Raw genomic sequence first — 16,690 nt, forward strand, 5'->3', positions numbered from 1 at the left:
TATCACACTTTTGCTTTTGAGACCCTGCTGTGCACAAATTAGCTGAAGTGTTTCCTAATTACAACAGTGACTACACTTCAAAAGTAATTAATTAACCATGAAGCACTTTAGGGATGTCCTGAGGATGTGAAAGGGGCTCCATTAATGCAAGTTCTTTCTTAATTCTTTAGATCAATTGAAGTGCCTGTATTTCAAGCTGGAGATATTAGCAAATCTTGGTGTTCTGATTTGTGAGATAACTGATCAGAACAGCCCATTCCAATCATGCAAAATTCAAACAAGAGAAAGCAGTAAACACCAACTTTACAACAGTGACTACGTTTTTGAGCTACAAATCTAGGCCGATACTTCAACACAGTACAGAGGGAGTTGCCATCCTTTGGATGAGACTTTGAACCGAGACCCCCATCAGCCCTCTTAGGGGGACATAAAAAATTCAATGGCATTATTTCAGAGAAGAACAAGGGAGTTCTCCCCAGTGTACTAGGCCAATATTTATCCTTCAACCAATACCTAAAACAGATTATCATGCTGCTGTTTGTGGGCACTTATGCTGTGTGCAAATTGGCTGCAGTGTTTCCTACATTGCAACAGTGACTACACTTTGGAAGTACTTCATTGGCTGTAAAGTGCTTTGATGGCTTGACGTTATGAATGTGCTATAGAAATGCAGTCTTTCTTTCTTATGTAGGGCTGGGCTCCCTGGAGTTTGGCAACTGGTTTTCCAAGGCTGCAAATGGCCTCTGGGTTGTAATTCTCTTAACTTATCCAGTGATTCTCTAGAAATGAGAGACAGGCCATTCAGCCCATCTGAACTAGCCCTTCAACTGGAGCTCCCAATTTTAAATCCAATGTTCCTGTATTTTCTCCAAAATTGTTTACATACTTTGTAGGGAATCTTCTACACATAATGTCATAGGGCTGAATAATACGGGGGTTGGGGGGTGGGTGTGGGGCAGACAGCACCTCCCTCAAAAAACAATATCAACGTGGAGCCGACATGCTCCACGCCAACCTGCCCAGCAGCCATAAAGCACTGCACACAGCAGGGCGGACTAACAAGAGCCAAGTGGGACTTCTGCCCCTCATTGGGGAGAAAGTCCTGCCCTCTGGAGCTGCCGGCCATTTGGATTGGCCAGCAGCTCCATCAGACCCAGCATCAGTGGCCGCTGCCAGCACGAGAAGAAAAAGACGACAAAGGCCCATGGATCCCGGGAGCAAGTAAGTCCAGGGCCTTGGCCCAGGGGGGCTTGGGTAGGTTAGGGAGAGGAGTGGGGGGATGGTGCGGCTTTAAGAGAGGGAGCAGGTAGAAAGAAAGGGGAGGGTTTGAACTAAGGGGCCTGCCCCACGATCAGCAAAGGAAAGCCCCCGAAGAGTGACCGCCCCCCTTCCTTCCTACCTTTTTAGCATTTGAGTGAAAAAAAATCAGTCTTCCTGCTCCCACCTGGCTGCCCACGCCAAACGTTTCATGGTGTGTGCAGCATATTATCAGGGTCAATGGCTTGATATTATCATAATTATTAATATTATGGTGGTGAGCTCAGGGGTGGACAGGAAGGTGGTGGGATGGCTGCCCGCCTTATTTTACGTGCCCCCCCACCCCGGTGGGAAACACGCCCACGGGGGCACGAAAGATTCAACCCACAACCCTGCGACCCTCTACAAATATCGACACAATCTTGGGATCGCCAATAAATATTAGCACACTTCTGGGGAACCCCTAGAAATACTGGCACACTTCTCGGGATCCCATACAAACATTGACACATTCCTGGAGAACCCATTCAAATATTGGCACCCTCTTTTATTATTATTAATATTAATATTGGCATACTCCTGGGGACTGCCTATCAGTATTGGCATATTGCTGGGGATTCCCTATCAATTTTGGCATACTTCTAGGGACTTCCTATCAATATTGACACATTCCCATTCAAGTATTGGCACCCTCTTGGGAATCCCATACCTACATTGGCACATTTCTGGGCACACCTGTTCTAACCTCTAAAAGATAGTGTAAGCTGTCGAAAAGAAAACTTCCACAGAGGACACGGGGCTGGGTACATTCTGAACACATGCAAATAAAGGAAGTACATCATTTGACATTTTCTCATTCCTTGTACCCTAGCAACACTGGGTGCTGGAAACACAAGTGCATTCCTAATATCCAGAATTGATGAAGCCAGGGTAGTGGGCTGCTTTTAAAAGTTTTAAAGGCTGCTGCATTTTATGCAATTGATGGTGGGACAGTTGAATACATGGGTGTGGGTTAGGGGTTGGTAAAGAGGTTGTGCTGTATTTTCAGGACTTTTCTAATCTAATATGATTATCGTGGCTTTTGTCTGACTGAAGTGGGCATGTAATCACTTCTGTGATTTTTAATAATTAGCTATCAAATGTCACCAAAAGAGTTAGGAGAAATTGTCTTATGCAACGGATTGTTAGTTTGGAATACTTTGCTAAAGAGAATGGCTGGAATTTTTAACAACAATTTGTCTTGATATAGCATCTTTAATGTAAGAAAACACCCCAAAGCACTTTACAGGAGCATTATAAAACAAAATATGACACTAAGCCACATATGGAGAGATTACATGAGATGACCAAAAGCTTGGTCAAAGAGATGGGTTTTAAGGAGCGTCTTAAAGGAGGAAAACAAGGTAGAAAGGCAGAGAAGTGTAGGGAGGATTTCCAGAGCAGTGGGCCTGTGCAACTGAAGGCGCGGCCACCAATTGTGGAGCAATTAAAATCGGATGCTCAAGAGGCCAGAATTAGAAGTTTGCCGATATCTCAGAGGGCTGAGGGGCTGAAAAAGGTTACAGAAGTGAAGAGGGGGGTGCAGTGAGGCCATGGAGAGATTTGAAAACAAGGATGAGAATTTTAAAATCAGGATATTGCATAACCAAGAGGAAATGTAGGTCAGTGAGCACAGAGTTGATAGGTGAACAGGACTTGGTATGAGTTAGGACATGGGCAGCAGAGTTTTGGATGACCTCAAATTTATGGAGAGTGGAATGTGGGAGACCAGCCAGGAGTGTATTGGAATAGTCAAGTTCTCGAAGTTAACGAAGGCATGAATGAGGGTTTCAGCAGCTGATCAGCTGGGACGGGGCAAAGTCTGGCAATGTTACAGAAATAAGCGGTCCTAGTGATGTCATGAATATGATGTCAGAAGCTAATCTCAGGGTCAATGTGACACCAAGGTTGTGAACAGACGGGCTTAATCTCAGATATTGCCAGGGAGAGGGGTGAAGTCTGTAATGGGGAACGAATTGCAGCAGGGACTGAAAATGATGGCTTCAGTCTTCTCAATATTTATTTGGAGGAAATTTCTGCTCACCCAGTACTGGACGTCCAATGAGCAGTCTGATAGTTTAGTAACAGTGGAGGAGTTGCTAGAGGTGATGGTGAGGTAGAGCTGGGTGTCATCAGTGTACATGGGAAAACTAACACTGTGGGGTGAATTTTCTCCCTGTCGGGTGGACCAGTCAGGAGTGGGCGTGGTTAGGCACGGAGCCAATCGCCGCCTGCGATCGGTTGTGCGCCGCCATTTTATGTGGGCGGGCCAATTAAGGTCTGCCCAGCGTGACGCACACCCGGAAACGCTCAGTGCTACCTGTGCAGGCGGGAGGAGGAGGGAGAGTCGAGGCCTGCGCTCTTTCACCATGCGTGCGAAAGAGCGCAGAAATCTCCCTGAGGCATGGAGTTGCCTCAGGGAGACTAGTTTCATTATGAAAAATTGGAAAAAAGAATTAAAAAAATTATTCAGACATGTCCCCTCATGTGACAGTGTCACATGAGCTGGGACATGTTTATAAATTATGATTTTAAAAAAATATTTCATTAATAAATCCTTCATGATTTATTGAAAAGTAGTCCCCACCCAGCAGGATGCCCGTGGATCAGGTTTCATGGAAAAATGCGAAGGTCACCTGTGCTCTCCGCCTGCCCGCCAACCTTAAGGTTGGACGGGCAGCCCTGACAACTACTGTAATTATTTCATTAATGGTCTTAACAGGCCTTTGACAGTTCGGCCAGTGGGGCAGCCGACTCCGTTGCGTGCCTGCCGAACTGAAGGTCGGAATGATGCGCGGTGACATCGGGACACACGCCCAACCGCGCATCATTTTACACATTGGCGTGTGGGGCCCGCCCCCACACGCCAAACAGAAGATTCTGCCCTGTGTTTTCACATGATGTCGTCGAGGGGCAGCATGTAGATGAGAAATAGGAGGAGGCCAAGGATAGATCCTTAGGGGACGCCAGAGATAAGGGTGCGAGAGGGGAAAGGGAAGCCATTGCAAGTGATATTCTGGTTATGGTTAAATAGATAAGAATGGAACCAGGCAATAGTAGTCCCCACCCAGCTGGATGGCAGTGGAACAATGTTGGAGGAGGAATGTGATCAACCACGTCAAAGGTTACAAACAGGTCAAGAAGGACAAGGAGGGAAAATTTCCCTTTGTCACAGTCACATAGGATGTTGTTTGTGATTTGCTAAGAGCTGTTTCGATACTGTGGCAGGGGCAGAAACTTGACTGGAGGAATTCAAACATGGAGTTCCAGGAAAGATGGGAATGGATTTGGTAGGCGACAACATGTTCAAGCACTTTGGAAGAAAGGGAGCTGGAGACGGGTGGTAGTTTGCAGGGACAGTGGGTTCAATGGTAGGTTTTCTGAGGAATGGGGTGTTGACAGCAGATTTAAAGGAGAGAGGGTCAACACCTGAAAAGAGAGAACCATTTACAATATCAGCTAATGGGCACCAGGACGGGAAGTTGAGTGTTTAGTGGGAATGGGATCAAGGGAGTGAGAGGTGAGTCTTCTGGACAAGATGAGTTCAGAGAGGACACGAGGGGAGATAGGATAGTTCAGGGTTAGGTGAGAGGGGAGCATTATAGGAAGTGTGGCCAGGGCCAGTGGAAGGGAGGAATGCGGCAGGGACAGTTGATCGGATGGTCCATGTGTTCCTTGCACTTTTTGTTGGAGGTGAGGGTGGAGGGGACAGGGGAGAAAGAGAGGTTTAATAAGATAGTTTGCAGTAGAAAAAATAGTGTCAGGGGTTACCTTTGCTTTCCAGGAAGATTCTGAAGAGAAAATTCAATAAATATTTGAAACAGAGGATGATAAAGGACAATGGGGAGAGACCAGGACAGTAGTTTTGGATTCGCTCTAGCAAAGTGCCAGCACACGTCAGACAGGCCAAATGGCCTCTTCCTGTGAAGTAACTTTCTATATGTCAGGAGTGCTCACAAGGGCTCCTGGAATGGAAATCCCAGTTTCAATGTTTAGGCTCATTATAAGAATAGCCATTTCCTTGAGGTACCATTGGGTCATTGGCAGCCAAAGAATCAGCATGATTCCTGCAACAGGAAGGAAAGGTTGGAAAAATTCTTTAAAATAGTTGGAAATGGTAAAGGGTTGGTCATACCGACCCCCAACTACCCTCTGCCCCGCTCCTGTCCTTTGGATTTTAACTCTCCAACAAGAGAGCATCTTAACCGTTTCCCCTGGACATTCAATGGCATTACCATTGCTGAATCCCCCACTATCAACATAGGGTTACCATTGACCAGAAACTGAACTGGACTAGCCATATAAATACTGTGGCTACAAGAGCTGGTCAGAGGCTAGGAATCCTGTGGCAATTGATTCATCTCCTGACTCCCTGGAATCTGTCCACCATCTGCAAGGATCAAGTCAGGAGTGAGATGGAATGATTTCCATTTACCTGGATGAGTGTGGTTCCAACAACACCCAAGAAGCTCAACACCATCCAGGAAAAACATTCTGCTTGATTGGCACCCCATCCACCACCTTAAATGTTCACTCCCTTCACCATCGACGCACAGTAGCAGCAGTGTGTACCATCTACAAGATGCATTGCAGCAACTCACCAAGGCTCCTTCAACAGCACCCTCCAAACCCAGAACTTCTACCACTTAGAAGGACAAGGGCAGCAAATACATGGGATCAGCACTACCTGGAAGTTCCCCTCCAAACCACACACTATCCTGACTTGAAGATATATCATTATTCCTTCACTGTCACTGGGTCAAAATCCCTTCCTAACAGCACTGAGGGTGTACCTACACCACATGGATTGCAGTGGTTCAAATAGGCGGCTCACCACCGCCTTCTCAAGGGCAATTAGGGGTGGGCAATAAATGCTGGCCTAACTAGTGCAGTCCACATTCCGTGAACGAATAAATTAAAAAACTCATTCAACCATCAGCTCCTACAAATCTTTCATAGTTCTTAATTAGCATCCAGTGTGCACATATTCAAACTCTTTCGAGTTATCAACAGTCACAGATTGCAACTCTTTCAAGTACAATCACAGTTCTTGGTTTTCCGGGAGTGGGACATGAACCCACAACCCTCTGATTCAAAGGCGAGGGTGCTATGAACTGAGCCACAGCTGACACCTCATATTCCAAATGACATCTCTACATCATTGCAAGCATAACTTAACAAGCATTTCTGGCCATAGCTTGCAACTGCAGCTCAAATAGGAATGCATTGAATGTGAGTAAAGCACTCCACTGAACATATGTTTCTCCAGCCCCTGCAGGTTCAATAACACTAGATCAGGTAAGGACAGTAGATTGCCTTCCATATGAACCAGATTATTTTTTAATGCCAATTGATGTCAGTTTCATGGTCACCATTTCTAGCTTTTAATTGCAGATTTTATTAATTGAATTTAAATTCCACCTATTGCTATGGTGGGATTTGATCTTATGTCTCCAGAGCATTAGCCTGGTTCTCTGAATTATTCATCCAGTGACATTACCACTACACCACCATCATACTATACACAGTAAGAAGCTCAAATCGGGATCTGTCCAACACACAGAAGCTGAGTGACTAGTGAACTGATGTCCTTAAAACCAAGGTTTTGAGTGCTGTGTTCATTGTAACTGAATATCGTCTTGTGGTCATTCCTTTACTGATCTAGGTTGTTGTGCTTATTCAAGCTCCTCACGCTGCGAGCTGTTTCCTAATTTTTTTGTAACTACACACCAAAAAACCAAGGACCCAAATACATTGTGCACAGTTCTGGTCTAGTTGGATGACATTTAGAAGACTCTGAACAGTCCAGTCTGTATATTACAAAAAGGATATAGAGGCACTGATAAAGTTGCAAAACATATTTACAAGGATGTAACCAGGACTGAGGGTTGCAAGTGTTGGGGGAAGACTGAACAGTTTGGGGTTCTTTTCTCTAGTAAATAGAAGGCTAAGGGGTTTGATGGTATCAATATGGAGAAGAAGTTTCCATTTGTGGGGAGGGGTCCAAAACTAGAGATCATAAATATAAGATAATAAACCAATAAGGATTTCAGCAGAAACTGCTTTGCCCATAGAGTGGTGAGGATGTGGAATGCATTACCACATGGTTTAGTTGAGGGCATTAGCATTTTACAAGGAAGCTAGAAAAGGGAGAAGGGACTGGCAGGGTATGTTGGTAAAGTTAGATGAACTAGGTTAGAAGGAGGCCCATGTGCAGCACAAACACTGACATGAACCAGTGGGGCTTAATGGCCTGTTTCTGTGGTATGCTTTCTATGCATATAAAAAAATCTTCAATATTGGACACAGCTAATCAAGCACATCCACCTGTTACTCAGAATTCTGAGGAACGTAATTAAATATAAATCGAGATTCACACCAGCTGCTTATAGCACCAGCTCCTGAATGACTAAGACACTTGACCAAAATATCCGGAGATTGTTAGTCTTCATTAACACATAGCAGATTTTAGAAATGTTTTTATCAATTATATCATTTCATTTACAAATAACCATCTTCCTTCTACATTGTATCAATCTGATTCCTTCCTATCCTTTCTCTTCAAAACGTTGACTTGTCTCTGGGATTGGGATGCCCATCCATAAATTTGCCCCTGGGCTATCTCATCACTTGTGTAACTCACCCTTCTGTACCGCAACCCTCAATTACCTCATCTCCAGGATACATGACTCATCTAGTACTTTACCCAAGTGTCTTGCCCTTCAATCACCTCATCTGTCCAGTAACTCATCCCTCAGGCATCTTGTCCCTCTAGTCCCTCACCCCTTCAATTCTTGTCCCTGACCTCTTCTCCCTACCCCTCTACTCTCAACCCTCTGGTTCTTCACCACTCTCAGTCTCACACTTCCCTTCAGTTCCTCATCCCTCTCCTCTCTTGTCCCTCCAGTTTCTTGCTGTTCCAGTACTTGCCCAAGAGGTCACTCTTCATGAGTGAACCTACAAAGAAAATCTTCATAGGAATTCAACCTTAGAGGCATCACAACTGAACTTCATTCTGTAATAATATACACACAGGCATATACGCATTGTACAGACCCACACACCTAAATGTTTTAAAACAATTTCTACACAGCACTAATAAGAGTAAGGCAAGATCTCTAATAAACCATTTATAACTTGAGGGCCTGAGCTGTAAATAATCGGGTTCACTAGTGTCAAATTATTGTCAGACTGTAACATCAGATTACAAAATGGCAATAAAAAGAAGTTGACCTTTGACCCTGCAGTGACATAACCATTCTTATGTTACATATAATATGAAGTGATGATCTGGGGATATTGGAATGTGTTAATTCATTGCAGCATGGACTAGGCTCCAGTTTTCAACGCTGTTCTCAGTGATGTCCCGAGATGGCATATTGCCAATGTGCAATAGAAATTAGAAGCAAACAAGGAGCAACAGAAGTGCTTTCTGTGGTCACACTTGATCAGTTTTTATTATAGTTCCCTAGCATTCCATTCACAGTACAAACCCTCAGTGAACACAAAAAGTCAACAAAACAAATAGCCCATCTCTTGATCACTCAACTCTCCAATATTTACCAGGCAGGAAGTTGATAAAATACTGGATGAGGACAGCCACAGAAACGATCAAGAAGCTCAACACTGTCCAGAACAGAACAGATCACTTGATGGGCACCTCTACCCCTAACTTAATATCCACTCCCTCCATCACCAGCACACTGTAGCTGCCAGATATAGGATCTACAGAATGCATTGCAGCAACTCACCCAAGTCACTTCAACAACACCACCTCCTCTGCAACTTCAACCACTGAGAAGGGTAAGAGCAGCAATGTCATGTGGGTACCATTCCCCCCCCAGGGTATACACTATCCTGACTTGGAAATATATCACATTCCTTCATCGTCTTGGGTCAATATTGTAGAATTTCCAATCTAATAGTACCTTCATCACACAGACTGCAGCAGTTCAAAGAGCAAACCCAGAACTGCCCCCTCAAGGGAAACTAGAGATGGGCAATGAGGGGGACTTGCTCAGATTGCGCACATTCAGATAACAAGTAAAAGAGGGACCCATGCAACAGTGAACAAGCTTCCCTAATTCTGGTCGCAGTCTGGACATTTGAGCATTTTGCAAACTAAGCCCAGACCTCCCCCTACTGGCTGCACATCAGCAAGACATGGATCTCAGTGGGCAAAAGTGGATTTCAGTTTTAAATCAATTTAACTTTAGGAAATCTCTGGAAAGCCCACTCAAAATCAGACTGTCCGTCCCTGAACCAGGCCGTGATAACTTCAAACCCAAAGAAAAAAATTTATATAAATCAGGGAACATTTAAGACTGAATCTGACTAACATCTGGTCTCAGTAAAGCATTTTTGCTGACAGTTGATTTTATCTTCACCTTCTTGTTAAATGTATTTGTTCTACCTGTTTTTGTGGTCTCTTTCCTAGTTACAGGAATTATTTCAGCTGCTTGTTGTTTCTCTTTGTATCAACAATCATTGAATTTCAGAGTATTTCTTTGTGTGAAGCAGTCTAAAATGTTTTGATGTAATGATAGAATTAATAAATTTGGATGCTTTACTTTCTATTAACTAGTTCCTTAAACCACTACTTAAGTCAAGGTTTAGCTACAAATCAAAGGCTCCCTTCTGTGCTGTAAATTCTATATAACAAAAAATATTTCATCACAGTCCTTTCCATTTACCAATGATAAAGGTCAAGCCTGAGGTGGCAACAAATCATCAGCTCAGTCTCCGGTTCAAGATGGTGGACTTGGTAACTTTGGATGGATTATAATAAAAAGTGGGAGAGGGACTGAATAATGCAGAGAGTTATCACAGGCTTTTCAACTTTCTCACCTGGTCTCAAATTCATCCTAGACCAATCTGTTTTCTGACTTTAAATGTGTGCATGTGGAATGAGTTTGACATTCTGGCCCAGTTCTGAGTGGGCATAGGCGTATGGAACATAACTATCCTTGATAAAGTACACATCTCACTCAGACATACCTAAGAATGATCAGTATGCCAAATGGACAAAGCAAATGTCACACTGGCACAATAGAAGCTTCTGTTTGAAGAATGCTATGCAGCCTATAATTGAACATGAAACTTAGGTGACTTGTATCCTTGTAACACCAATGTACGACGATTATAGTAAAACCATGCTTCTTTAAATGTGGTGGGGAAAGGTCAACAAAATTTCTGGTTCATGAAATTTAAGTGAAGTTTTGAATACAGTATTTTCACCCTTAAAGGGTAACCATATTAGTTTAAGTGTGAGTTCTCCCTCCCTGCCACCCCCCCCCACCACCCCCCCCAATCATTGCTTGAAAACAAATATAGTCATAAATATATGTTTTATGTCATGCGGCACACTGATTTTTAAAAATGGGAAGACAAGTTGATAAAATGGGTTTTAAAAAAAAAGCCAATTGGATCCTTGATTTTATCATTAGGGAAATGGAGCAACAAACCAAAGAGACTATGCTAAGGCTGTACAAATCATTGATTAGGCCATGAGTAGAATTATTGCGTTTGGTTTTAGGTGCCTTACTTTTGGAGGAATGTCAAAATCATGGAATGTGCACAGAAAAGATTCATTAACATAATACCAGAGATGAAAGGTTTTGATTATTAGGAGACACCAGAGAAACTGGGCTCTTGACAAGAGGAGATTTGAGAGAAGTGCTTAAAATTACGAAAGGAATTTGATAAAGTAAATTGGGAATAACTATTTTCATTGGTCAGTTAGTCACTCACTGGGAGCTTCATTAAAAGAACAAATGGAGAGGTGTGGAGAGTTTTCTTTACATTGAGAGTTATTTCATGCTCGACCAGAAATTGTGAGAAGCAAATCTATCATAAATTTTAATAGGGAAGTAAATAAATCTTTGAAAAGTAAAATTCAAGAGTATGTGGGAAAATTTCACTGGAATGTGACCAAGCTGATAACTTCAGAGAGCTGGCACAAGTGCAATGGGCTGAATAGCCTCCTTCTGTACTGTAGGATTTTAGGATTCAGTTGGCCTTCTTGTGAGATTGAACTTGGCTCCATTTTGATTTTCCCCTCCCCACTGGTTGCAGACTGCTGCCTGGTACAGTTCAATCAAACATAGGTGCAGGAGTAGGCCATTCAGTCCCTCAAGCCTTTCCAATGGCTGCAAGGCACACAACCCATTCATAACAAAACCCCAGCTATCTCAAGGGCAGATGATTCATGAATTTGACCGCCAAAGGTTGCTGGAGGTTGCAGATATCCCCTCAGGCTAATGCACAACATTTCACGCTCCCATCAAGGAGCCATGTTCACTGAGTTCAGGAAAGGATAAGACCACAACATTCAAACCCAATTCTTTGACCTGTGCTTCCAGCAAGCATGGCTCCTCACTGGGAGAACAAGATCATGAAATCGCTCCCCAGAATTCCAGACAATGACACCATCTGAGGTGAGAGTTCCAGAAGCAGGGAGAAGTTATATGGCAAGCTCTGCCTATGATAATTTGGATTTGATTATTCAGTGGCCAACTTGGAAGGAGCAAATATGTTGATGTTGAAATTGTGCTGCAATAGAGTACATGCTTTAAGTTGATAATTAAGAGCAGCTGTCCCCAGTTGGGGAAGGATGCAAGATTCATTGCAAGAGTATAAAAACCAGTTCACACTGGGTGGGGAACTGGAAGAATTTGTGTCCCTACTTTGTAGTCTTGGAACTAAATCTGTCTTAAGGTAAAGACTGGCTTCAGATTCATTCCTTCCTCAATATATATGATCAGTGGAATTAACAAATAATGGTGTCCAGACAGGTTATGTGTTGGAGATAAACAATACCCTTGATTCCCCAGGCTGACCTTGCCAGTTCTTAAAAGGCTAGCTGGCAGCCGCTAGAACTGTGGCATCCTTTGTCGTTTAAAAATTGTCTTGCAAGAAGAAAAGGCTCATTTCATAGATGTAAGACTAAGGTGTATGATGTCCAGCAATGATAGGGCTATATGGGAGAGAGGGTCATCCAACAATGTTGGCCAGCCATTTTATTCATAGGCTCTTTGAAGTGTCTGTTTTAAATTGCAGCTGCAGGTGAATTACTGGGATTTTCCCCAATTAATGAGTCTAGCACATAAGGCATGAAGGCACCAACAGCACTTGGGACCTCACTAGGGTCTTCTGTGCACACTGGGCACTAAGGAGACCTCAGGCCTCAAAACCTCACAATACAATGCAACAAATACACTTTCAGGACAAAAGGTTTTTTTCTGCTGATTCATTTAGAAACGTTTGTTGCCTTTACCTCAACCATTTGGTTCCCAATCTGTTGGTTATCTGCACAAATGGTAATCCAAGCCACCAATCTTACATCAAAGACCTGAGCACAAAATCCAGGCTGACAGTTCCAGTGCTGTACTGAGGGAGTGCTGCACATCAGAGGGTCAGTACTGGTGGAGCATCGCACTGTCCAGAGAATCAGTACTGATGGAGTGCTGCACTGTTGGAGGGTCAGTACTGAGGGAGCACCACATTGCCAGAGGGTCAATACTGAGGAACACAGCACTCCCAGAGGGTCCATACTGAGGGAGCACAGACCTGTTTGGGGGGTGGGGGGTGTGATATTGAGGAAACGCTGCACTGTTCAAGGGGCAGTACTGAAGGAGTGCTGCCCTGTCAGAGGAGCAGTACTGAGGGAATGCTGCACTGTTGGCGATGCTGTCTTTCGGATGAGACATTAAGCCAAGGCCCTGTCTGCCCTCTCAGGTGGACATAAAAGACCCCATCTCACTATTTTGAACTGGAAGAGAGGAGTTCTCCCCAGAGTCCTGGTCAATATTTGCCCATCTCTAAAGCAGATTATCTGCTCATTATCATATTGCTGTTTGTGGGAGCTTGCTGTGTACAAATTGGCTGCAGTATTTCCTACATTAGAACAGCCAATAGTTTATTGGCTGTAAACAGTTTTGGAATGTCCTGAGATCATGAAAAGTGCTATAGAAATGCAAATTCTTTTTTCTTTCTTACAAGCTGAACATGTTGCATGATAGTCAGTCTGTGGTGTCATCTGGTGGAAGCAGGCAATTGAATGAAGCAGGTGTTGGGGATTTGGGAATTCCAACACCAAACCCAATCCAGCAACTGCCAAGATACTTTCATAGAGATGGAAAAGGGGGAATAACTAAAAGCTGGAATTCCTAAAAGGAGAGAGCCCCCACTCACCTGGGCTGGTGAAGATGGCTGTATCTCAACCTGTCGAGTGGGGCACACTGGATTCTGTTGCTCAAAACATTTCAATTCTTTTGAAAAATGAAAGATGTCCTTAAATGGTCAGGAAGAAGGGATAAATCTGTGTGACAGCACATGGAGCCAACAACTGCTGTTGGCAGAGCAAGGCACTGGACTAGGGCTGGTGTCCCGTTACAAAACCATTTCCATACTTAGTTCCTTTACAGTAACCCAGAATACTCGGACACGAGCAACAGCAGAATTGCTAGATCAAATTAACCCAAGGGCGCACAAGGGTAACTCAAACAAACCCCTCCCCTCCTCACAAAAAAATTACTTCTATATTTACTGCAGGATAGTAGAAAAAACTGCCCTTTTTAAGTTCCACTGGATATGTTCAAGAATTACAGTCAACTCAATCTATTCATTTTCTAATCTCACAAGCTCTCTCGTCACGCTTTTGCAGCCTGGCACCATTTGTTTAAGCAAAGGGGTTGGACACAAAAAAATCTTTTAATTCCCAAACCCTCGAGCTCAGGCTGCAATATCAAGCTAAGCTTTAAAGATTTCAGCACCCGTCCTAGATGTGTTATATCGGAACCAGTTGCTTGCTGGCTAATACTTCCAGCTGCTGCTCTTCACTCTGCTGGTTACCCTCTGGATCCAGACTCTTCATTGAAGTAAATTTTTAAGTTGCCAGTTTGCGGCTGCTATGACATTGAGCCACAATGCAAAAAAATGAAAGAAGCAAGCTGTCAATCTACCAACGAGTTAAAAAGAGGGACTTACCTGCCATCACAAAGACAAGCAGAGAGAGAAAGATACTGAATGAGACCAGTCCCTTCATTTTGACTGTCAGGAGCAACCTGTCAGCGAGCAGTAATATATAGGGGAGAAGGTCGGAGGTCAGAGGGTGACCTTAAAAGGAGGAATCAAAGGTCAAGCGTCCATGATGACAATTGCCAGTGTGAAATCTGTGAACAGCATTGACCAACATCAGTTGTTGTTTAAGTTCTTTGAACTGTGCACAAGCAGCACTGGAAGGTTTGATTGTGAAAGTTCAATATTAAAAGCACCCTATATATTCTTGAGCTTCAATTATTAGAACTCAGAAATGATTCTTCCATCAATCTGAGCATGCAACATGGTCTGTCTTTGATTTTAAGAGATGTTATTTTAAATACCTTTAAAACAACGAACAAGGGTACTTCCGAAGAATGAGCAACACATTTGTGCAGGATCACAGTTTCCATATAATTTTGCTTGTATGAAATATTTTAATACATTGTAAGATAAGCACAGTCCAAATCTGATTGCTCTCTGCTACACTGGGGTCAATGTCAGCTCCTCTCTTTCTCTCCTTTTGTCTTTCTTTCTCAGTCTTTCTCCAGCATCTAGTGTTTTTCTCACTCTATATCTTGCACTGCTTCTAATTTTTTTCTCTCACTCGAACTCCATATCTCTTTCTATCGCTATCGAAGATTCAATGTGGGTTATATATGGGATAAAGGTTACCCAGGAGTGAGTTGCAGGCTAGAATCTAATTGAGAGGTTTGGAGTGGTGGGAGGTGTTGGGGTTTATATGTAGACACCCAGAATTAAATTAAATAAACTATCAAAGCACTGTGATGGCTCAGTAGGAAAAATAGTGCCTTAGTGTAGAGGTGAGTAATAAAGAGGATTGTGTCTGGTTAGATTGCTGGTCTGTGCTGAGTTACCCAACCATAGCCATGGTAGCGATTGATAGAATTCATGACCCCTGCACCATGGACAGGACAGGAAAAGGAATCAGCCAGGATTGCCACTCAGTGACCATTGGGAAGTGTGTATTGTAGAGTGAGGATTGGATGGGATTTGTGTGTGATACCACCTCCTACAGTGGAAGAGCCCATTAGCAATTGCTGTTGAGGCTGAAAGATAAAGAAAGAATTAACATCCAGCATCCATCGCCAGCAGGAGTCAGGAAGGGGGGGAAAAGTTGGAAAGAAGACTTGTAATAAATTTTGCAACATCTCAGTGTATTGTCATACGCCCTCATGCCAGGACTGTCCCCAAAGGCTGGGGGTACAAAGTGCGAGAAAGTACAATTGGGAGGGGAGACAAGGAAAAAAACCTGCCTATCTGTTATGTTTTCAAATGGGTTTCAGTGAATTTTCCAGTTATTAGTATTTGGATACTGTGGAAGCTTGATGACCTTTGATCCAGTGTTGCTGAGCATAAGTGTCACAGTTATAAGCTTCCTGCTCTCCTTTGACACCTCGCCCCTACCCCAACTACTGGTTTTGACTCTATGTGCTCCAACTGGCCAGGGAATGGGGGTGCGGGGCCTGGGCTCCTGGTACACACATGGCCCAGACATTCCTGTACAGCCTCAGGGGATTAGTTTTCCTCTGCTGTTGCTGACATGCAGGGGAGGGACTGTCTTTCCAACGAACAGGGACACCTGCTGCTGCTGCTGGAAATGGCAGATGTATTCAGAGAGAGAGCAGTGCCAGAGGGGATTAGCACCACATAAATAGCAGCGGATGCCATTATTCATAATACCCATGACACAGGATTGCCATTTTTAAAATCTAGCCCTCTCTAGTGCCGTCTGACCAATCATATGCTGCCACAAGCCAAGGAAAGGAACCATGTGACCTGTTGCCTGCCCTCCCCCTCCTCCCCCCACCCACACCCAAAAAAAGGAGACTGTGCCCGATTCTGTTGACTGACAAAAGGGCTAGATGGTTAATTCTGTGCATTTACTCTGTTCTTCAGATTTTATTTTCTCTTCATTCCTTTGCTCTCAACCCAACAACACCTCAAATTTAAAATTTGCATTCTCCTGTTCAATTGGTCTCATCCACCCCTATCTCTAAGCTCCTCCAGCTGTACAACCCTCCAGGATTTCTGCTTTCTTCCAATTGTGAGCTCTTATGCAATCCCAATTTCCGTCAATGCATCATTCGTGCCCGTTTCTTCAGCTGACCTAGGCTCCATGTTCTGGGATTCCCTCCCTAAAGCTCTCTAAACCTCCCTCCTCTTTAACTCGCCTTTTAAAATCTACTTCTTGGTCACCTGTCTTAATATCTCCTTATGTGGCTCAGTGTCAAAATTTTATCTGCTGATGCTCAAAGTAAGCACCATGCAACATAGTACCACATTAAAAGCACTACATAAATGCAGTTTGTTGTTTATATGCTGGGTAAGAGGC

The 16,690-nt window shown here is 43.6% G+C and overlaps 1 protein-coding gene across 1 annotated transcript in view; it reads right to left on the reverse strand.

The window, feature by feature from the left end:
• srlb (sarcalumenin b) overlaps positions 1-14,354 on the reverse strand; it is a 57,517-nt gene extending 43,163 nt beyond the window's left edge. Inside the window, exon 1 of the mRNA XM_078558796.1 lies at positions 14,284-14,354. Coding sequence (XP_078414922.1) covers positions 14,284-14,341 — 58 coding nt within the window. The 5' untranslated portion in view covers positions 14,342-14,354. The remainder of the gene's footprint in view (positions 1-14,283) is intronic.
• Between the last annotated feature and the right edge of the window lie 2,336 nt (positions 14,355-16,690).

Source organism: Cetorhinus maximus, chromosome 15 (assembly GCF_964194155.1).
Source record: "Cetorhinus maximus chromosome 15, sCetMax3.hap1.1, whole genome shotgun sequence".
Classification (NCBI taxonomy): domain Eukaryota; kingdom Metazoa; phylum Chordata; class Chondrichthyes; order Lamniformes; family Cetorhinidae; genus Cetorhinus; species Cetorhinus maximus.